This window comes from Balaenoptera musculus, chromosome 6, assembly GCF_009873245.2.
Source record: "Balaenoptera musculus isolate JJ_BM4_2016_0621 chromosome 6, mBalMus1.pri.v3, whole genome shotgun sequence".
NCBI classification, from domain to species: Eukaryota; Metazoa; Chordata; class Mammalia; order Artiodactyla; family Balaenopteridae; genus Balaenoptera; species Balaenoptera musculus.
The window spans coordinates 25,263,746-25,287,354 of record NC_045790.1 but is presented as its reverse complement, the minus strand read 5'-3'; the positions used below and the strand labels follow the sequence as shown (position 1 = coordinate 25,287,354).

Below are 23,609 nucleotides of genomic sequence, written 5' to 3'. Positions count from 1 at the left end.
ATTTAAGAAAGTTGAAATCATATCAAGCATCTTTTCTGACCACAACACTATGAGATTAGAAATCAATTACAGGGAAAAAAACGTAAAAAACACAAACACATGGAGGCTAAAAAACAATACGTTACTAAATAATCAAGAGATCACTGAAGAAATCAAAGAGGAAATAACAAAGTACCTACAGACAAATGACAATGAAAACACGATGATCCAAAACCTATGGGATGCAGCAAAAGCAGTTCTAAAAGGGAAGTTTATAGCAATACAAGCCTACCTCAAGAAACAAGAAAAATCTTAAATAAACAACCTAACATTACACCTAAAGGAACTAGAGAAAGAAGAACAAACAAAACCCAAAGTTAGTAGAAGGAAAGAAATCATAAATATCAGAGCAGAAATAAATGAAAAAGAAACAAAGAAAACAATAGTGAAGGTCAATAAAACTTAAAGCTGGTTCTTTGAGAAGATAAACAAAATTGATAAACCATTAGCCAGACTCATCAAGAAAAAGGAGAGGACTCAAATCAATAAAATTAGAAATGAAAAAGGAGAAGTTACAACAGACACCACAGAAATACAAAGCATCCGAAGAGACGACTACAAGCAACTCTATGCCAATAAAATGGACAACCTGGAAGAAATCGACAAATTCTTAGAAAGGTATAACCTTCCAAGACTGAACCAGGAAGAAAGAGAAAATATGAACAGACCAATCACAAGTCATGAAATTGAAACTGTGATTAAAAATCTTCCAACAAACAAAAGCCAAGGACCAGATGGCTTCACAGGTGAATTCTATCAAACATTTAGAGAAGAGCTAACACCCAACCTTCTCAAACTCTTCCAAAAATTTGCTGAGGAAGGAACACTCCCAAACTCATTCTATGAGGCCACCATCACCCTGATACCAAAACCAGACAAAGATACTAAAAAAAAAGAAAAGTGCAGACCGATATCACTGATGAATACAGATGCAAAAATCCCCCCAAAAATGCTAGTAAACAGAATCCAACAGCACATTAAAAGGATCATACTCATTGATCAAGTGGGATTTATCCCAGGGATGCAAGGATTCTTCAATATATGCAAATCAATCAATGTGATACACCATATTAATAAATTGAAGAATAAAAACCATATGATCATCTCAATAGATGCAGAAAAAGCTTTTGACAAAATTCAACACCCATTTATGATAAAAACTCTCCAAAAAGTGGGCAGGGAGGGAACCTACCTCAACATAATAAAGGTCATATACAACAAACCCACATCAAACATCATTCTCAATGGTGAAAAACTGAAAGCATTTCCTCTAAGATCAGGAACAAGACAAGGATGTCCACTCTCACCACTATTATTCAACATAGTTTTGGAAGTCCTAGCCATGGCAATCAGAAGAAAAAGAAATAAAAGGAATACAAATTGGAAAAGAAGAAGTAAAACTATCACTGTTTGCAGACGACATGATACTCTACATAGAGAATCCTAAAGATGCTACCAGAAAACTACTAGAGCTAATCAATGAATTTGGTAAAGTAGCAGGATACAAAATTAATGCACAGAAATCTCTTGCATTCCTATACACTAATGATGAAATATCTGAAAGAGAAATTAAGGAATCGCTCCCATTTACCATTGCAACAAAAAGAATAAAATACCTAGGAATAAAACTACCTAGGGAGACAAAAGACCTGTATGCAGAAAACTATAAGACACTGATGAAATTAATTAAAGATGATACAAACAGATGGAGAGATATACCACGTTCTTGCACTGGAAGAATCATTATTGTGAAAATGACTATACTACCCAAAGCAATCTACAGATTCAATGCAATCCCTATCAAATTACCAATGGCATTTTTTACAGAACTAGAACAAAAAATTTCACAATTTGTGTGGCAACACAAAAGACCCTGAATAGCCAAAGCAGTTTTGAGGGAAAAAAACAGAGCTGGAGGAGTCAGACTCCCTGACTTCAGACTATACTACAAAGCTACAGTAATCAAGACAATATCGTACTGGCACAAAAACAGAAATAGAGATCAATGGAACAGGATAGAAGGCCCAGAGATAAACCCACACACCTATGGTCAACTAATCTATGACAAAGGAGGCAAGGATATACAATGGAGAAAAGACAGTCTCTTCAATGAGTGGTGCTGGGAAAACTGGACAGCTACATGTAAAAGAAGGAAATTAGAACACTCCCTAACACCATACACAAAAATAAACTCAAAATGGATTAGAGACCTAAATGTAAGACTGGACACTATAAAACTCTTAGAGGAAAACATAGGAAGAACACTCTGACATAAGTCACAGCAAGGTCTTTTTTGATCCACCTCCTAGAGTAATCAAAATAAAAACAAAAAGAAACAAATGGGACCTAATGAAACTTAAAAGCTTTTGCCAAGCAAAGGAAGCTACAAACAAGATGAAAAGACAACCCTCAGAATGGGAGAAAATATTTGCAAACAAATCGACGGACAAAGCATTAATCTCCAAAATATATAAACAGCTCATGCAGCTCAATATTAAAGAAACAAACAATCCAATCCAAAAATGGGCAGAAAACCTAAATAGACATTTCTCCAAAGAAGACATACAGATGGCCAAGAGGCACATGAAAAGCTGCTCAACATCACTAATCATTAGAGAAACGCAAATCAAAACTACAATGAGATATCACCTCACACCAGTTAGAATGGGCATCATCAGAAAACCTACAAACAGCAAATGCTGGAGAGGGTGTGGAGAAAAGGGAACCCTCTTGCACTGTTGGTGGGAGTGTAAATTGATACAGCCACTATGGAGAACAGTATGGAGGTGTCTTATAAAACTAAAAATAGAATTACCATATGACCCAGCAATCCCACTACTGGGCATATACCCAGAGAAAACCATAATTTAAAAAGACACATGCACCCCAATGTTCATTGAAGCACTATTTACAATAGCCAGGTCATGGAAGCAACGTAAATGCCCACTGACAGATGAATGGATAAAGAAAATATGGTACATATATACAATGAAATATTACTCAGCCATAAAAAGGAACAAAATTGGGTCATTTGTAGAGACGTGGATGGATCTAGAGACTGTCATACAGAGTGAAGTAAGTCAGAAAGAGAAAAACAAATATCGTATATTAACGCATATGTGGAACCCAGAAAAATGGTACAGATGAACTGGTTTGCAGGGCAGAAATAGAGACACAGATGTAGAGAACCAATGTATGGACACCAAGGGGGGAAAGTGGCCAGGGGTGGTGGTGGTGGTGTGATGAATTGGGAGATTGGGATTGCCATATATACACTAACATGTATAAAATGGATAACTAATAAGAACCTGCTGTATAAAAAAATAAAATAAAATTCAAGAAAAACCCAGAAGATATGGTACATATATACAATGGAATATTACTCAGCCATAAAATGGAACAAAATTGTGCAATTTGCAGAGATTTGGATGGACCTAGAGACTGTCATACAGAGTGAAGTAAGTCAGAAAGAGAAAAACAAATATTGTATAATATTCACTTACATGTGGAATCTAGAAAAATGATACAGATGAACTTATTTGCAAAGCAGAAATAGAGACACAGACGTAGAGAACGGACATATGGATACCAGGGAAGGAAGGGAGAGGGGATGAATTGCAAGATTGGGATTGACATATATACACTACTATGTATAAAATAGATAACTAAGGAGAACCTACTGTATAGCACAGGGAACTCTACTCGGTGCTCTGTGGTGAACTAAATGGGAAGGAAATCCAAAAAAGAGGGGACATATGTATATGTATAGCTGACTCACTTTGCTGTACAGCAGAAACTAACACAACATTGTAAAGCAACTATACTCCAATAAAAATTAATAAAATTTTTTTTTTACTTTTTACTCTCGATGCCTTTTATTTCTTTTCTTGTCTGACTGTACTAACTAGAACCTCCAGTACAATGTTGAATAGGACTGGTAAGAGCAGCCCTCCCTGATTTGTTCCTAATCTTATGGGGACAGCACTGAGACTTTCATCCTTATACATGACATCTGCTGTAGGCTTTTTGTAGATGCCCTTCAGCAGGTTGAGGAAGTTCCTTTCTATTATTTGATGAGAATTTTTATCAGAAATGGATGTTGGATTTTGTCAAATGCTTTTTCTGTGTCTCTTGAAGATGATGATCTGTTTTTTTCTTTTCTGTTTGTTTATATGGTAATTTCCTCATGTATGAAATGATCAGTACTCAGCTGAGCACCCAAGGGGGCCCTCTGCAGATCTCTGGGCTCCTGCCTGTGCAGCTCTCTCCTGGGTGGCACTCTGTCCAGCAGCTCTAGCCACCTGGTCTCTCCTGACTCTCATCTCCATTTCCTCCAGTAGGAAACTCTCAGGCTGTTCTCAGTCTCCTTTTCTCTGCCACAGTCTGGAAACTTTCTCAGGGCAGTAAGTTGTGGCAATATTGCGGCTCACAACATTTGTTTCCCATCTCCCAAAGATCACTGTCTTTTGTTGTCTGAGGTCCAGTTTCTTAAATATTGTAATTGTTGTTGTTGGTGGTGGTGGTGCTGGTGTGTGTGTGTGTGTGTGTGTGTATTCTTGTTTCAGGAGTGAGGTAAATACGGTCTCTGTTTTTCCGTCTTGGCTAGCAGGGGAGGTCATATACAGAAATTTATGTAAGTTGAAAAATAATACATTGTACATATTGCTTTTCTTTTTTAAACTTTGCATCATGGAAAATTTCAAAGGTATACAAAAACAGAGAAAATGAATCCCTATATACCCAACAACCAGCTTTAACAATGATTAATTTATGACCAATCTTGTTTCATCTGTAACTCTGCCCTGATCTTAGGAGACCCTTTCTCCCATCAGGTAATTTTGAAACAAATTACAGACATTGCATCATTTTATTTGTAAGTACTTGAGCTTATATCTTTAAAATATGACTTTTTAAAAAAGGAAATGACAATTCCATTATATCATCAACTATATAGATGTTGTTGTCATTGCTGTTTTATAATAGTTTGTTCATATCAGGATCCTGCCCAGGTCTATACGTTGCATTTGGCAGATAGGTCTTTTTAAATCTACAGATTCCCTCCCTTGTGATTTATTTACTGAAGAAATCTGGTCATTTGTCCTATATAGTTTCCCAGAGAATGGAGATTCTGGTTGCATCCCCAAGTTGTCTTTAACAACTGATAAACTTAGATGTGATTCCATTTCTAGTTTTTGGCAAATATTTCACAAGTTGTTGTGTATAGTAGCATCATGAATTCATAATCTGATTGTCCCTCTTTGTAGTGTTCTACTAGCCTCCTGTGCATATATACAATGAAATATTACTAGCCTCCTGTGCATATATACAATGAAATACAATATATACAATATATTGCCAAATACAATATATTGCCAAATATACTACCATAGTATAATCATACACCTCATATTAGGCTGCTGAGGCTGCCACGACAAAATTCCATAGACTGGGTGAGTTAAACAACAGAAATTTATTTTCTCACAGTTCTAGAGGCTGTAAGTCTGAGATTAAGGTCTGGCAGGTTGGTTCCTGGTGAGGACTCACTTCCTGGTTTGTAGACAGCCAACTTCTCCCTGTGTCCCCACAGGGCAGAGAGAAAACTCTGGTGTCTCTTCCTCTTCTTATAAGGGCACCAGCCCTCTCATATTAGGGTCCCACCTTTATGGCCTCATTTAACCTATATCATCTCCTCACAGGCCCTATGTCCAAATAGACACAGTGGGAATTAGGGTTTCAATATATGAGTTTTGGGGAGACACAAAGATTTAGTCCATAATACACCTTAAGATTGTCTTTTTAAAACAATAAACTTTTTTTTTCATAAATTTATTTATTTTTGGCTGCATTGGGTCTTTGTTGCTGCGCGCGGGCTTTCTCTAGTTGCAGCGAGCAGGGGCTACTCTTCGTTGTGGTGCATGGGCTTCTCATTGTGGTGGCTTCTCTTGTTGCGGAGCATGGGCTCTAGGCGCACAGGCTTCAGTAGTTGTGGCACCCGGCCTCAGTAGTTGTGACGCACGGGCTTAGTTGCTCTGCGGCATGTGGGATCTCCCCAGACCAGGGCTCGAACGCGTGTCTCCTGCATTGGCAGGTGGATTCTTAAACACTGCGCCACCAGGGAAGCCCCTAAAACAATAAACTTTTAAAGATAGTTTTAGCTTAACACAAAAATTTCAAAGAAAGAGTAGAATTCTTGTATATTCCTGACTCAATTTCCCTACTGTTAACATTCTATATCACCATGGTATGTTTGTCACAAGTAACAAACCAACATTGGTACATTGCTCTTAACTAAACTCGACACTTCACTTGGATTTCACCAATTTTCTCCCAATGTCCTTTTTCTGTTCCAGAATTCAATCTTGGATATCACAGTTAGTCATCATGTCTCCTTAGCCTCCCCTGGGCTGTGAGAGTTTCTCAGCTTTTCCTGGTCCTTGATTAACTTGATAGTTTTGAGGAGGACTTCCCAGGTTTTTTGATGAATGTCCCACAGTTTGGATTTGCCTGATGTTTTCCTCATGGTTAGACTGGACTTATGGGTTTTGGGGAGGATGACCACAGAGGTAAAGTGCCTTTCTCCCCATGTCATGCCATGGAAAAATGCTATCAACATGACTTACTACTGATGATATTGACCTTGATTCCCAGGCCAGGACCTGTTTCCCAGTTTTCTCCACTGTAAACTGATACACCTTCCTGTCCCCTTCCATATTATACTTTCTGGAAGCAACTTACTAAGTGCATCCCACGTTTTAGTGGGGAAGAGAAGAGTATCTACCTAAATTAATCTGGAATTCTTCAGAGATTTGTCTCATCTCCTCCACTTATCTATTGCTCACTTACTTATATAATTATGGACTCACAGATATTTTATACTTTTTGTATGGCTCATGCATTGTACAAAAACAAGTGGTGGGTTGGATTCGGCCTGATCCCAAGTCTAGGAGACTCCTTAGGAAGGACTCATGTGAATAATATTCTCTGAGTTATTTTATGTTCATACAAATGTGTGGCCTTTATATATAACGGTTGCATTGCTTGGAAACAAAATCCTTTTTTCCATTTATAAAAAAAAAAAAAAAAGGGGGGGGCTGTTGGAATTGCATTGAATCTGTAAATAGCTTAGGTAATAGCTTGACATTTTAACAAGATACTCATGTATCATTTATCTTCTGGCATGGTGTTGCTTTTGAAAAGTCTGATGTCAGTCTGATTTTACTTCCCTTTTAAATGACTTGGTCTTTTTGTCTGATTGTCCAAAGAGGCTTTTCTTTTTCCTTTAAAATCCAATAATTTTACTAGAATATGTGTCATTGTTGGCCAGTCTGGGTCGATTTTCCCACGTAATGATAAATGGAGTGAACTTTTAGTATATCCTTTTAAGTCTTCTTTTACTGAACAATTTTTTTGGTATTACAGTTTATAATTTGTTTTTTCCATTATTTTGGCTTTCTTTTTTTGAAATTCCTATTATACTTATGTTGAATCTTCTTTGACTGTCTTCTGTATCTATCACTTTTCTCAAATCTTTTTAATCTTACTTTGTAAATTTGTTTTCCTCCTTCCCACCTTTGTTTCTCTTGGATTTACTTGCTCTTGTGTTCCATCTAGTTTAATTTTCAGTTTCTCAAAGTTTTCCTTTTTATTTCTAATTCTTTCTTGAGTTCATCTGTTTTTTCAGGACTTCTTTTTATCCAGTCATCTCATTTCTGAGTTTTTCATATTCTAATTTTTTGCTATTCTATCATAGCTTCTATAATCTTAATTTTTAAAGCTCATTTAAATATTAGGTAAGTATTTGCAAGCATATTTTTCTGGCATCCTTTCTTTATTCATAGGGATGTTATTCTGCATCTAATCCATTAATCTTTTTTGTTATTTTAATAATTTTATATGGGATTGTTTCTCATGCTCTGTGAGATGGGGCAGAACGGCTTCCCTACCTTCATGGTTTCAGGGCTTCTTTCTCTGTGGTTTTTGAAAAGTGATGAGAAAAAACAACAACAACAACTCATACTTTCTGTTCCTCTCCCAACTTTTAAAAAGATCTTCTTTTCCTTTGCCCTCAATTTCTCCCTCCTTGTCAAATTGAATTCTACTTCCAGCAGCATCTCCTTAGTGGGAGGCTTTCTTGGAAAGGAGATTTGGGTTGTTAATTTTGAGTTGATAGAGGTCATACACTGTCAGGGCTACCTGTGGGGGACTTGAGACTCTTTCAGGGTGTCTTCAAGCTTCAAACTTTTTCATTATAGCATTAAGATGTTAGGGCTTCCCTGGTGGCACAGTGGTTGAGAGTCTGCCTGCCAATGCAGGGAACACGGGTTCGAGCCCTGGTCTGGGAAGATCCCACATGCCGCGGAGCAACTAAGCCCGTGAGCCACAACTACTGAGCCTGCATGTCTGGAGCCTGTGCTCCGCAACAAGAGAGGCCGCGATAGTGAGAGGCCTGCGCACCGCGATGAAGAGTGGCCCCCACTTGCCGCAACTAGAGAAAGCTCCCACACAGAAACGAAGACCCAACACAGCCATAAATAAAAAAAAAAAAAAAAAAAAAAGATGTTACATGCATTTCTCACTTTCATGAATGTAGAGTGGAGTTTTCCAGTGATTACAAGATGTGTGATAGCATAACAAAATGAATGCAGAGGCAGATATGAGAGTCCAGTTGTCTTCTCTTGTTAGACCTTAAAGAGATTTTCAAAAATTAAAAACAATGCCACTCATTTAAAAATATAGTTATTTTTCACAAAGACATTTATGTTAAGAAGTACAGAACAGGTTTTTGTTCTTTTAAATGAATTATTTTAGAAATTTGTCAATTACTAATATATATAAATATCAATAACTACAATACAAATAAGCAAAACCTCTTTGAGGAACTTAATGATTCTTAGGAGAGCAAAGGGGTCCTGAGATAAACCAGTCAGAACTGCTGCAGAGGAGCCAGTGTTTGTTGTGTGCATTTGTGTATGCAGAATCCACTGTCATATGCATGTATGTGTGTATCAGTGACTCTACAGTTTTGCTTTCTGTCACGTAGTCTCTCAGTTGCTGAGAGTGGGATGCTTAAGTCCCAACCCTAATTGTGGCTTTGTCTATTTCTCCTTTCAGCTCTATCAGGTTTTGCTTCATGTAACTGGACGCTCTGATGGTTGATGTGTACGTATTCAGGATTGTGTGTCCCTGGTGGGTTGATCCTTTTATCATTGTGTAATGTTTCTGTAATTGTCTTTGCTCTAAAGTCTACTTTATCAGATACTAATATAACCATTCTGCTTTTTAAAAAATAATGTATGCTATAACCTATCTATAACATTGTATTTTAATGTTTCTGGCAGACAGGACTTATTAATCATTTTTTATCCACTTGGCCAATCTGTCTTTTAATTGGTGCATTTAGACCATCTGAATTTAGGTAATTGTTAGAACTTAAGTCAGTCATTTTATTGTTTGCTTGCTTTGTGTTCCTCATTCTTGTTTCTTTTCTTTCCTGTTGTAGTTATTTGAACATTAAAAAAAAAGTCCATCTTGATTATAGTTTGTGAGAGTATCACTTTGCATAGTTTTCCTAGTGCTTACTGTAGGTATTACATACGTAACTTGGCACCGTCTACTGGCACGGATATTTTACTACTTTGAATGAAGTGGAGAAATATTACTTCCATTATGCCCCTATACACTCCACTCTCTTGTTTTTAAATATAATTGCCCTAGGTATTTTTTCTATATACACTGACATCAGGGATCTCCCCTCCTTTCCTCTACCCCCTTCCCTTTCTTTTATCCACATTTGTTGAATCCCTTCTATGCACCCAGTGTTACACTAGGAGTAGCAGTTCCATGGATGAAAAGAAAGAATATCAACAAATCCAGCATCCTATGTTTAAGTCCTGTGAGAGACAGAGATGCATGTGAACACACACTTGAGAGAAGAGGAAACACAAATGTCCCCAAACATGTAATAACATATTGGAACACTATCTCCATCAACTAGATCTGGCAAAAATCAAGCACTCATCAGACAGTACTAAGTGTTGACAAGGATGCAGAGCAATGGGAACTCTCATTCATGGCCGCTGGGAGTGTAAACAGGTACAAACATTTTTAGAAATGCTTTCTTATTGCATAGGAAACTGGACATGTGCATACCTTAAAACCCATAAATTCCACTCTGAGCTACACAGGTTAGAGAAACTTGCATGTGTGCACTCATGTGTTTACACTAATGTACAAGTATAAACCACCAAGTGTCTATCACAAGTCAAAGGGATAAATGGTGGTATATCCACATAATGAAATACCACTCAGCAGATAACACATAGATCACACATCAACACGCATAAATATGAGGAGCATGTTGAGCAAAAAAAAGCAAGTCACAGGAGAATGCATACTGCATTCTGCAGTTTACATGAAGTTTATAAACGAAGCAATGTGTTATTTGAAGTAAAACTATAAACACACACAAGGTACACTGTAGGCACTGAGGAGGAGCAGAGATTTTGCTTCCTCCTGTATCAGTCAGCTCAGGCTGCTGTAACAAAATACTACAGATGGGTGGATTAAACAACAGACATTTATTTTCCCACAATTCTGGAGGCTGGAAGTCCAAGATGAAAGTATCAGCAGCGTGGGTTCCCTGGTGACCTCTCCTTGGCTTGCAGATGGCCATATACTCTGTGTCCTCATATCTTCCCTTTGTGCATGTCTGTGTCCTGATCTTTTCTTCTAAGGACAGCAGTCAGATTGGATTAGGGCCCACACATACGGGGCCTCCTTTTAACTTAATCACCCCTTAAAAGGCCCTATCTCCAAACACAGTCACATTCTGAGGTACTGGGGATTAGGACTTCAACATATGAATTTTAGGACATAATTCAACCTATAACACCTCCCCACCTCCTTGGTCGTCAGATAGTTGAACTTAATTACACTTAACAAAGAGTTAGTTAGAACATATTCTGTTTGAAGGGATCAGAACCGAGTTTTGAAGGACATTCAGAATTAACTGAATAATAAGTGTTGAGAATTAGTCTTCCAGCATTGTATAGAAAGAGTGCAAGTGTGGACTGAAGGGGGTAGCGAGGTGGCATACAATGCAGAACTCAGGGTGCTGATGGAAGGAGAAGATAGCATGGACAAGTGACGTGGCAGATATAGACATGCACTAGACTTGGCTCCTGATGGCGGGATGAATGACGGAATGATTCCTGGGCGTCCCCAGCATCAGCAGAGTGCAAGCACAGAGTAGCACAAATCAACTGCTGAGCGAATAGGAGTTTCATATTAGTCTCTTCCAATTGTATTGGAACTCTAATGTGAGCATACAGGATATTCTTAGAAAATAATTGATCATCTAAACTTTGCTAAAATAATTCAGAAAATGTCACCTACCAGTCCCAGGTACATTAAATTTAGTATTAGGTTGAACCATATGAAATGGCCCATATTTGATAATTTTTGACTTGCAGAAATGGCCATTCAGTATGGTTCAACCTGATTCAACGTCTGAGTAGTCTTGTTCTATTTTTAAGAGGAGAAAGAAAATGATAAAGCAATTCACTAAATCAAAACCAAGGAGTATGGGAGGATTAACCAAGATGGTGGAGTAGAAGGACGTGCTCTCACTCCCTCTTGTGAGAGCACCAGAATCACCACTGGCTGCTGGACAATCATTGACAGGAAGACCCTGGACTTCACCAAGGAGGATACCCCGCGTCCAAGGACAGAGGAGAAGCCACAGTGAGACGGTAGGAGGGGCGCAATCAGAGTAAAATCAAATCCCATAACTGCTGGGTGGGTGACTCACAGACTGGCGAACACTTATACCACAGAATTCCACCCACTGGAGTGAAGGTTCTGAGCCCCACGTCAGGCTTCCCAACCTGGGGGTCCGGCAACGGGAGGAGGAATTCCTAGAGAATCAGACTTTGAAGCCTAGTGGGAATTGATTGCAGGACTTTGACAGGACTGGGGGAAACAGAGACCCCACTCTTGGAGGGCACACACAAAGTAATGTGTGCATCGGGACCCAGGGGAAGGAGCAGTGACCCTGGGGGAGACTGAACCAGACCTACCTGCTGGTGTTGGGGGGTCTCCTGCAGAGGCGAGTAGTGGCTCTGTTTCACCGAGGGGATAAGGACACTGGCAGCAGAGGTTCTGGGAAGTTCTCCTTGGCGTGAGCCCTCCCAGAGTCTGCCATTAACCCCACCAAAGAGCACCGGTAGGCTCCAGTGTTGGGTTGCCTCAGGCAAAACAACCAACAGGGAGGGAACCCAGCCCCACCCATCAACAGTCAAGTGGATTAAGGTTTTACTGAGCTCTGACCACCACAGCAACAGGGAGGGAACCCAGCCCCACCCATCAACAGTCAAGTGGATTAAGGTTTTACTGAGCTCTGACCACCACAGCAACAGTCAGCTCTACCCACCACCAGAGCCTCCCATCAAGCCTCTTAGATAGCCTCAACCACCAGAGGGCAGACAACAGAAGCAAGAAAAACTACGATCCTGCAGCCTGTGGACCAAAAACCACAGTTACAGAAAGATAGAGAAGATGAAAAGGCAGAGGGCTACGTACCAGATGAAGGAACAAGAAAAAACCCCAGAAAAACAACTAAATGAAGTGGAGATAGGCAACCTTCCAGAAAAAGAATTCAGAATAATGATAGTGAAGATGATCCAGGACCTCGGAATAAGAATGGAGGCAAAGATTGAGAAGATGCAAGAAATGATTAACAAAGACCTAGAAGAATTAAAGAACAAACAAACAGAGATCACCAATACAATAACTGAAATGAAAACTACACTAGAAGGAATCAATAGCAGAATAACTGAGGCAGAAGAACGGATAAGTGACCTGGAAGACAGAATGGTGGAATTCACTGCTGCAGAACAGACTAAAGAAAAAAAAATGAAAAGAAATGAAGACAGCCTAAGAGACCTCTGGGACAACATTAAACGCAACAACATTCGCATTATAGGGGTCCCAGAAGGAGAAGAGAGAGAGAAAGGACCAGAGAAAATATTTGAAGAGATTATAGTCGAAAACTTCCCTAACATGGGAAAGGAAATAGCCACCCAAGTCCAGGAAGCGCAGAGAGTCCCATACAGAATAAACCCAAGGAGAAACACGCCGAGACACATAGTAATCAAAGTGGCAAAAATTAAAGACAAAGAAAAATTATTGAAAGCAGCAAGGGAAAAACGACAAATAACATACAAGGGAACTCCCATAAGGTTAACAGCTGATTTCTCAGCAGAAACTCTGCAAGCCAGAAGGGAGTGGCATGATATACTTAAAGTGATGAAAGGGAAGAACCTACAACCAAGATTACTCTACCCGGCAAGGATCTCATTTAGATTTGATGGAGAAATCAAAAGCTTTGCAGACAAGCAAAAGCTAAGAGAATTCAGCACCACCAAACCAGCTCTACAACAAATGCTAAAGGAACTTCTCTAAGTGGGAAACACAAGAGAAGAAAAGGACCTACAAAAACAAACCCAAAACAATTAAGAAAATGGTCATAGGAACATACATATCGATAATTACCTTAAACGTGAATGGATTAAATGCCCCAACCAAAAGACATAGACTGGCTGAATGGATACAAAAACAAGACCCATATATATGCTGTCTACAAGAGACCCACTTTAGACCTAGGGACACATATAGACTGAAAGTGAGGGGATGGAAAAAGATATTCCATGCAAATGGAAATCAAAAGAAAGCTGGAGTAGCTATACTCATATCAGATAAAATAGACTTTAAAATAAAGAATGTTACAAGAGACAAGGAAGGACACTACATAATGATCCAGGGATCAATCCAAGAAGAAGATATAACAATTATAAATATATATGCACCCAACATAGGAGCACCTCAATACATAAGGCAACTGCTAACAGCTATAAAAGAGGAAATCGACAGTAACACAATAATAGTGGGGGACTTCAACACCTCACTTACACCAATGGACAGATCATCCAAAATGAAAGTAAATAAGGAAACAGAAGCTTTAAATGACACAATAGACCAGATAGATTTAATTGATATATATAGGACATTCCATCCAAAAACAGCAGATTACACGTTCTTCTCAAGTGCGCACGGAACATTCTCCAGGATAGATCACATCTTGGGTCACAAATCAAGCCTCAGTAAATTTAAGAAAATTGAAATCATATCAAGCATCTTTTCTGACCACAACGCTATGAGATTAGAAATGAATTACAGGGAAAAAAACGTAAAAAGGACAAACACATGGAGGCTAAACAATACGTTACTAAATAACCAAGAGATCACTGAAGAAATCAAAGAGGAAATCAAAAAATACCTAGAGACAAATGACAATGAAAACACGACGACCCAAAACCTATGGGATGCAGCAAAAGCGGTTCTAAGAGGGAAGTTTATAGCTATACAAGCCTACCTCAAGAAACAAGAAAAATCTCAAGTAAACAATCTAACCTTACACCTAAAGAAACTAGAGAAAGAAGAACAAACAAAACCCAAAGTTAGCAGAGGGAAAGAAATCATAAAGATCAGAGCAGAAATAAATGAAATAGAAACAAAGAAAACAATAGCAAAGATCAATAAAACTAAAAGTTGGTTCTTTGAGAAGATAAACAAAATTGATAAGCCATTAGCCAGACTCATCAAGAAAAAGAGGGAGAAGACTCAAATCAATAAAATCAGAAATGAAAAAGGAGAAGTTACAACAGACACCGTAGAAATACAAAGCATCCTAAGAGACTACTACAAGCAACTTTATGCCAATAAAATGGACAACCTGGAAGAAATGGACAAATTCTTAGAAAGGTATAACCTTCCCAGACTGAATCAGGAAGAAACAGAAAATATGAACAGACCAATCACAAGTAATGAAATTGAAACTGTGATTAAAAATCTTCCAACAAACAAAAGTCCAGGACCAGATGGCTTCACAGGTGAATTCTATCAAACATTTAGAGAAGAGCTAACACCCATCCTTCTCAAACTCTTCCAAAAAATTGCAGAGGAAGGAACACTCCCAAACTCATTCTATGAGGCCACCATCACCCTGATACCAAAACCAGACAAAGACACTACAAAAAAAGAAAATTACAGACCAATATCACTGATGAATATAGATGCAAAAATCCTCAACAAAATACTAGCAAACAGAATCCAGCAACACATTAAAAGGATCATACACCACGATCAAGTGGGATGTATCCCAGGGATGCAAGGATTCTTCAATATACGCAAATCAATCAATGTGATACACCATATTAACAAATTGAAGAATAAAAACCATATGATCATCTCAATAGATGCAGAAAAAGCTTTTGACAAAATTCAACACCCATTTCTGATAAAAACTCTCCAGAAAGTGGGCATAGAGGGAACCTACCTCAACATAATAAAGGCCATATATGACAAACCCACAGCAAACATCATTCTCAATGGTGAAAAACTGAAAGCATTTCCTCTAAGATCAGGAACGAGACAAGGATGTCCACTCTCACCACTATTATTCAACATAGTTCTGGAAGTCCTAGCCACGGCAATCAGAGAAGAAAAAGAAATAAAAGGAATACAAATTGGAAAAGAAGAAGTAAAACTGTCACTGTTTGCGGATGACATGATACTATACATAGAGAATCCTAAAACTGCCACCAGAAAACTGCTAGAGCTGATTAATGAATATGGTAAAGTTGCAGGATACAAAATTAATGCACAGAAATCTCTTGCATTCCTATACACTAATGATGAAAAATCTGAAAGAGAAATTATGGAAACACTCCCATTTACCATTGCAACAAAAAGAATAAAATACCTAGGAATAAACCTACCTAGGGAGACGAAAGACCTGTATGCAGAAAACTATAAGACACTGATGAAAGAAATTAAAGATGATACCAACAGATGGAGAGATATACCATGTTCTTGGATTGGAAGAATCAACATTGTGAAAATGAGTATACTACCCAAAGCAATCTACAGATTCAATGCAATCCCTATCAAAGTACCAATGGCATTTTTTACAGAGCTAGAACAAATCATCTTAAAATTTGTATGGAGACACAAAAGACCCCGAATAGCCAAAGCAGTCTTGAGGCAAAAAAATGGAGCTGGAGGAATCAGACTCCCTGACTTCAGACTATACTACAAAGCTACAGTAATCAAGACAGTATGGTACTGGCACAAAAACAGAAACATAGATCAATGGAACAAGATAGAAAGCCCAGAGATTAACCCACACACCTATGGTCAACTAATCTATGACAAAGGAGGCAAAGATATACAATGGAGAAAAGACAGTCTCTTCAATAAGTGGTGCTGGGAAAACTGGACAGCTACATGTAAAAGAATGAAATTAGAATACTCCCTAACACCATACACAAAAATAAACTCAAAATGGATTAGAGACCTAAATATAAGACTGGACACTATAAAACTCTTAGAGGAAAACATAGGAAGAACACTCTTTGACATAAATCACAGCAAGATCTTTTTTGATCCACCTCCTAGAGTAATGGAAATAAAAACAAAAATAAACAAATGGGACCTAATGAAACTTCAAAGCTTTTGCACAGCAAAGGAAACCATAAACAAGACGAAAAGACAACCCTCAGAATGGGAGAAAATATTTGCAAATGAATCAACGGACAAAGGATTAATCTCCAAAATATATAAACAGCTCATTCAGCTCAATATCAAAGAAACAAACACCCCAATCCAAAAATGGGCAGAAGACCTAAATAGACATTTCTCCAAAGAAGACATACAGATGGCCACGAAGCACATGAAAAGATGCTCAACATCACTAATTAGTAGAGAAATGCAAATCAAAACTACAATGAGGTATCACCTCACTCCTGTTAGAATGGGCATCATCAGAAAATCTACAAACAACAAATGCTGGAGAGGGTGTGGAGAAAAGGGAACCCTCTTGCACTGTTGGTGGGAATGTAAATTGATACAGCCACTATGGAGAACAGTATGGAGGTTCCTTAAAAAACTAAAAATAGAATTACCATATGACCCAGCAATCCCACTACTGGGCATATACCCAGAGAAAACCGTAATTCAAAAAGACACATGCACCCGAATGTTCATTGCAGCACTATTTACAATAGCCAGGTCATGGAAGCAACCTAAATGCCCATCAACAGACGAATGGATAAAGAAGATGTGGTACATATATACAATGGAATATTACTCAGCCATAAAAAGGAACGAAATTGAGTCATTTGTTGAGACATGGATGGATCTAGAGACTGTCATACAGAGTGAAGTAAGTCAGAAAGAGAAAAACAAATATCGTATATTAATGCATGTATGCGGAACCTAGAAAAATGGTACAGATGAGCCAGTTTGCAGGGCAGAAGTTGAGACACAAATGTAGAGAATGGTCATATGGACACCAAGGGGGGAAAACTGCGGTGAGGTGGGGATGGTGGTGTGCTGAATTGGGCAATTGGGATTGACATGTATACACTGATGTGTATAAAACTGATGCCTAATAAGAACCTGCAGTATAAAAAAACAAACAAAACAACTAATACTAAACTTTCATTGGGTTATTTGTATGGAAATATGTTAATATAAATGTTTCAGACATTACATGAAAATTCTAAAAATCTTATATTTGTATTTGTATGGAAATATGTATGGAAATATGTTAATATAAGTGTTTCAGACATTACATGAAATTTCTAAAAATCTTATATTTGTATTTGTATGGAAATATGTATGGAAATATGTTAATATAAATGTTTCAGACATTACATGAAATTTCTAAAAATCTTATATGTTCTGGTATAATGTTATAAGTAATAATCCTAGTTATTACTTTAAAATGTATATCTCAGAAATAACTAATTTTCTTGTCAACTGCATTATTATGAACTCTCATCAAATCTTTAACCGTGGTCATTTTTAAGTCTTTTGTCATTTACAGACAGTTCTGGGTGTACTCTGATGATTTTGCAAATATGTTCCTATAAAAGGGTTTCATCTTCAAGAAATTCATGGAAAAGACCCTGACAAGTACAGGTTTCTGGTAACTGACTGTACTGCTGAACTGAATGAATAAGCATTTTCAGAACTCTAATGAAAAACTGATGAACTCATAAAAGTGCTAACAAAAGATCAAGATGAAAAAAAAATTAATTACATGGGACTGAGTGAACTGATGAGGATGAGTATAATTTTTGTGACTTTCTGTCTGAATTTAAAAAAAAAAAAAAAATCCCACAAGGACTCAGAGGCAAAGAATATACAAATCAATTTTCACTGCAAAGTAAAGGAGCTGTTACAGTGGAGGATTACTGGACTGAATGTCAATATTATGACATAGTATGACTGTGTTTCATGTTTGGTAATTGCAACCATTGTTGCTTTTGTTGTGGTCATCCATGTACAGTGCTTGGTGTCAGTCTATTTATGTCTTGTAAAAATAAAAAAATAAAAAAAAAAAAAAAACAAAAAAAAAACCAAGGAGTATTTGAAGACTGTAATCAAATGGTCATGTAAGTAGGAAAGTATTCTAAAAACATAACTTCTCTCCCAAAGAGACAATCTTAAAACATGTTTTCATTTGCCTCCCAGAGGCAATCTTAAAACTTCTTTTCATTCTTAAAACATCTTTTCATCAAAAAAGCCAGGAGGCAGGAGCGTAACAGCCTTCTATTGTGATATAAATTGCAGTGGATGTATGAAACTTATTTTGAGTGCAAAAGGTTTTATGATATTAAAGTCTTATTGGGACATTATTTTTAGTGACTGGATATTTTAGTTGATGGCTTAGAACGAAGGTTTGCCACAGCTCCACTATTGAATGGCTCCATTGTGATTACTTATAAATCAGTTTTATTGTCAGCGTTGGGCTAATCAGAGATCAGCTCATGCTTAAAAGCATAACTAAAAAATAATGCACCACTGTGTAACAGGATTTGTTGAATTTTTCTCCTGCCATTTTATCTGTAAATAATTTTCAACACCTAACAATGAAAAGGGCTCCTTTGGTAAGGTGCTAATCTTGGGCCACATTCATAAAAATAAAAAGCACCAAAGGGAATGTGGTTCTTGGTTCACTTGCACTGAAAATATATCAATGCTTATTAATTTTGAACAACAACAAAGATCCTATGAGTAAGCTATCACTTTTAAACAATCACCCAAATTATTTGGGGGCCTTCAGATACCAAGAACTTGGGGCATGCATTGTCTACAACATAGCATCCCTGTAAATTTGTTTAGACCTCTAGAGAACAGCCAGAAATAGCACCCAAGCATATGAGTAAGTGTCCTCCACTTAAGAGAAAATAGAGAAACTTTCTCTCTATTGAAGTATGATATATGGTTATTTTCATGGAATCCAGAGTGACGAAAGCACATACTCTTTCTCAGATAGAACTGGGAAGCTGGCTGAAGCTATGAGAAAGTAGATCAGCATAGCATTTCTGAGTTATGCAAACAGATGAAGCAATCTCTAAAACAGCAGCACTTCATCTCAAAGAGCATCAGCAAATTCTCTGAAATAGGAAAAAACCAAAAAGTGTGATATGCTAGAGATCATATATATATATATATATATATATATATGCATGTGTGTGTATGCATATATATATATATTTATATATACATAAAACAGTAACAGCGTGAGCTCAGTCTTTTTCAGAGGACAAAAAATGCGGGATATTTTCACTGAAGTTATGGATAATATGATGTTCTATAATGCCATCGTGGAGTCGAGTGCTGAAAGGGCCTCAAGAGGGAGGTGAGCATGGTTCAAAGTCAGTCAGAGGGGAATTCTTTCATCAGCCAAGTGTGAAAAATACTTCTCTCTTGGTCTTGTAAGAGAAGTAAGCAAGACAATGCATGTGCTCAGCCATGGTAGTTAAGTTCTGAATGTGTACGCTTTTGGCCCTTTCCACTCTGCTGACCTAAATTTTGCAGCCCTGTAACTTCTTCCAGAAGGTAGATTTCTATCCTCCGGGCTACAAAGAACTCCCCACCAGTTCAAACACAGGAAGGCAGGAATCTTGCCGACCTTGAGATTTTCCTCACACATTCCTCTTAGAACCCTCCTATCTGCGGTCTCCACCCCTTGGTCATTCTGCACCGACAGGATGGGGACTGACTAGAGCCTGGCTAGCTGACTATTCAGCCTGCAACTCAGGCTGCCCATCAGGATACTCTAATCACAAAGCCACATCTTTATCATCAGGATCTCAAGAGCACCAAGCTAAAGAACTACAAGACGAAGGTTATGGGTTTTTTTCCCCACTTTTATTCAAATTAATACAAAAACTGTATACAGTCAGATTAATTTCTCCCACCATCTCTCTTTTTCAGGCTGGTGCACTTAGATTTTAGACATGCACTGCTGCAGTCACATCATGGCTGTGCAGGATCCATCCTCTAATTTGAAACGATCATTTCAGACACACAAGCCAAAAGCCACTTGCCAAATAAGCCATGGTGGTGCCTGCCCACGTGAGACTGACTGAGATGAGGATAAACATCTTTTTAGGTAAAAAACATATTTTTATAATGTACCTTTGGATAAATGTAATTGTTTTCTCCCCTTCTTTCCCAGATCAGGCACTTGAAAATAAGAAATTTCAGGAATGGGCAACCCAGTCCATTAAAATTCACTGGATTTGATTTCCTAAAAAATTCAAACAGTGTGGCATTTGGCATTTGCCACTAAAGTTAGTAAGACCAATAATGACTAAAATATTTTTGATGTGCTAGAGCTTGATTCAGAAATGCCCAAGTTGGAGAAATTTCATTTGTTGTAAATTAGCCTTACTTCCCCTGAAATTCTGTCTTTAAGATTAAGTAGTAGCTTTAGTTAGAAATTGGTTTAATATCACTTTTATTGGGAAAAACTACTATCTGTTCTGTGGCTTGGCCTCTCATGCCCCACATAGTCATTTAAATAATATTTAATGGCTTCCATTGCTGATAGTTTGGTTTATAAGGAACTAAAATAGTTTGAGCAATTACTTCCTCTTATCCAAATGAATGCAACCTACATTGAGTCAAATTCAGTTTAAAAGTCTTAATTCTCATAGAAGTAAAGCAGCCAAAGATAGGGCCCTGAGGCAACTGGGTTTATGGAACGATAGATTTAGGAGGTGTGGGCTGGTGCTCGTGCTATCACAACATCGGCATGAACAGAACTGCCTCTGGGGAGAGGCAATGGCTAGGGTGCCCGCCCCTGTAAGACAGTTCTTTCTGCTGGAGTCCTGCAGCTTCCCACACTGCCTGTCACTGATCTCACTTTCTCTGTAAAGATGCTGCTCAGCTCAGCAACAGCCCAGGGGAGTGGGAGTAAGGTTTGATGTGTTGAGAACTGCTCCTTCCGCCTGTGACAGCAGAGGTCAGTGAGGTTGTCTGGAAGCCTGACAAAGAGCAAGTCTATTTCCTACAGTAGTAAGTCCCAAACACTGCACTGTCAATCTTTTAACGTAAAACTAAATCACTCTGAAAAATAATACATTTGAGACCCTTTGCCACATTTATAAAAAGAAAAAACAAATTCAAACAAATATTAAAAAATCCTTTAAAAATGTTGTGTCAATTGCCTTCTTATTAACAAATATAAAACAGTTTAAGACACCTGGTGACTTCCTTAGGTCATGTATTGGGGAATAGACACACAGTGAAGTTTTACTACTAAAATTATCTATTTGGTAAAAACTCTAGGAAGAGTTCCATCAATAAGATAATTGTTTTGGAAAGAAGAGCTACAGCTTTTTCCAAAATGTCAAAAAGAATAAGGATGTAAACACCGCATTCTTAAAAAATTAATACAACAATATTAATCCAGTTAAATAAATAAAAGAAGTGGCACCAACTTTATGGCAATTTTTCAACACAAAAATGTAACTCAAGGATATTTTAAAATAAATAATTGCTCCAAACAGGAACAAGCATTCTTAGCACAAACCAAGAGCATCTGAAATAAAGTGCTATGAGACGAAGCAGTTCCACATTTCAGCTTGTTCAGCTATGAGCAGAAATGCCATCTAGATCTTCAGGTCTGAAATATTCACGAGGGGAAAGTCAGCCTCACTAAACACCAGGCTTAGGGCCATCTTTTGCCATTTTTCTTTTTTCTTCCAGTGTGTTCTTAAATATTTTCTTCAGGGTGTTGTAAACTATTGGTCCATTTTCAGAATCAAAATTAACCTGGTAACAAAGAAAATTTATATTCAGGATACTATAACAAGAATTTTAACCAGTCTTTATTTTGGGAGAAAAGAAAGGGCGTGGAGAAAAAAACAAAGACTTATAAACAAAATTATACACAATTAAAAAGCACACACAATGCATTTCACACACTAGTTTTAATTAAAATACTATATTAGAACTACCAATCATGACAATACCAAATTTATGAATGAAAACTAAAAAAATTAAATCTAGTGCCTGGATATGTACTGTACTCATGAAGCAAGTCAATAGTGAGTGTGATGGGGGTTTTGAATGCAGAGACGAATCATGGATGGTATAAGGGAAAGGTCTCCTTATTAAAACAATGCACACCAGCTTAACTGTTGGACTGAGGTGACCTGAATGGGGGCCTAGCTTTCCACCTGTCAGCAATTGTAGCCTCAGGTCATACTTAACCTTCCTGTAAAATAAAGACCACAACATCCATCTCCTTAGTACTAAATAGGAGGCTCTAACACATGCTTGGCACATATAAATACCTCCATAAAGTTAACTTCCTTTCCCATTGGTGGGAAGGCACCACATATACATATTTGGATTGTTTACCCAAGTTCACCGTATTGCAGGGTTAGGAGTGATGTTAGGACGGAGAACCAGAGCAATCACCACACCTCCACCCCACTCCCATCGCCAAAGAAATGTGTGACTCCTTAGGAAAGGATCAGGATCACTTGGCCAGTGATCCCTTCCCTCCTGGAGAGAGAGAGCGAAGCCTGTTCCCTTATGAAGGGCTGGGAAGGGTCTGAGATTTCACCCTGATAACACACCTTATAGATGCTAGCAGAAGACATGAGATTGCTGGGTCAGAGACAAACAACTTTATGACTGAAGGCAGCACGCGCTCCGTAATCACATGGGTTCCCTTGCCCTCCAAGCCCCCTGGGGATGATGCAGAGGGGCACAGGTTGAGTCTGCATCACAGCTGAGGAACTCCATGCTTAGGCAATCCCCCATGTTTGATGAGGGAGCTGTGGCAAGCCTGCTAAGTTTTGGCCTGAAGGAAACATGATCTTTGTTACACAGGAAGCAGATGCTACACAGATTTCCTTGAAGAGCTAGCCTGGAATAGAAGCTATCAGGGCCTTTGCTCCTAAGATTGTGCACAAGGGGAGAGACCCAAGAACGGTATTCTAACATTTTTACAGACAGATTTGGAACAACTGGTATATTTAACTTTTCATTAGTATCCCCCTAAAAGGTCAACAGAAGTTGTAAAGAATTCCTACCACTTTCAGAGAGACCAGTATTCAGGATTTTTTCCAGTTAAATTCAGAAATTTAACTTTATCTTAATCATTATTTTGTCTGTCCTATCTGCAAAAACTTATTAACATT

At 38.0% G+C, this 23,609-nt stretch overlaps 1 protein-coding gene across 3 annotated transcripts in view; it reads right to left on the bottom strand.

Moving 5' to 3' along the window:
* Positions 1–20,359: 20,359 nt before the first annotated feature.
* Positions 20,360–23,609, bottom strand: part of PTPDC1 (protein tyrosine phosphatase domain containing 1) — an 88,025-nt gene continuing 84,775 nt past the window's right edge. For all 3 annotated transcript variants that reach the window (XM_036856862.1, XM_036856861.1, XM_036856860.1), the window contains one exon: positions 20,360–22,230. In XM_036856862.1, the coding sequence (XP_036712757.1) occupies positions 22,114–22,230 (117 nt within the window). In that variant the 3' untranslated portion in view covers positions 20,360–22,113. The remainder of the gene's footprint in view (positions 22,231–23,609) is intronic.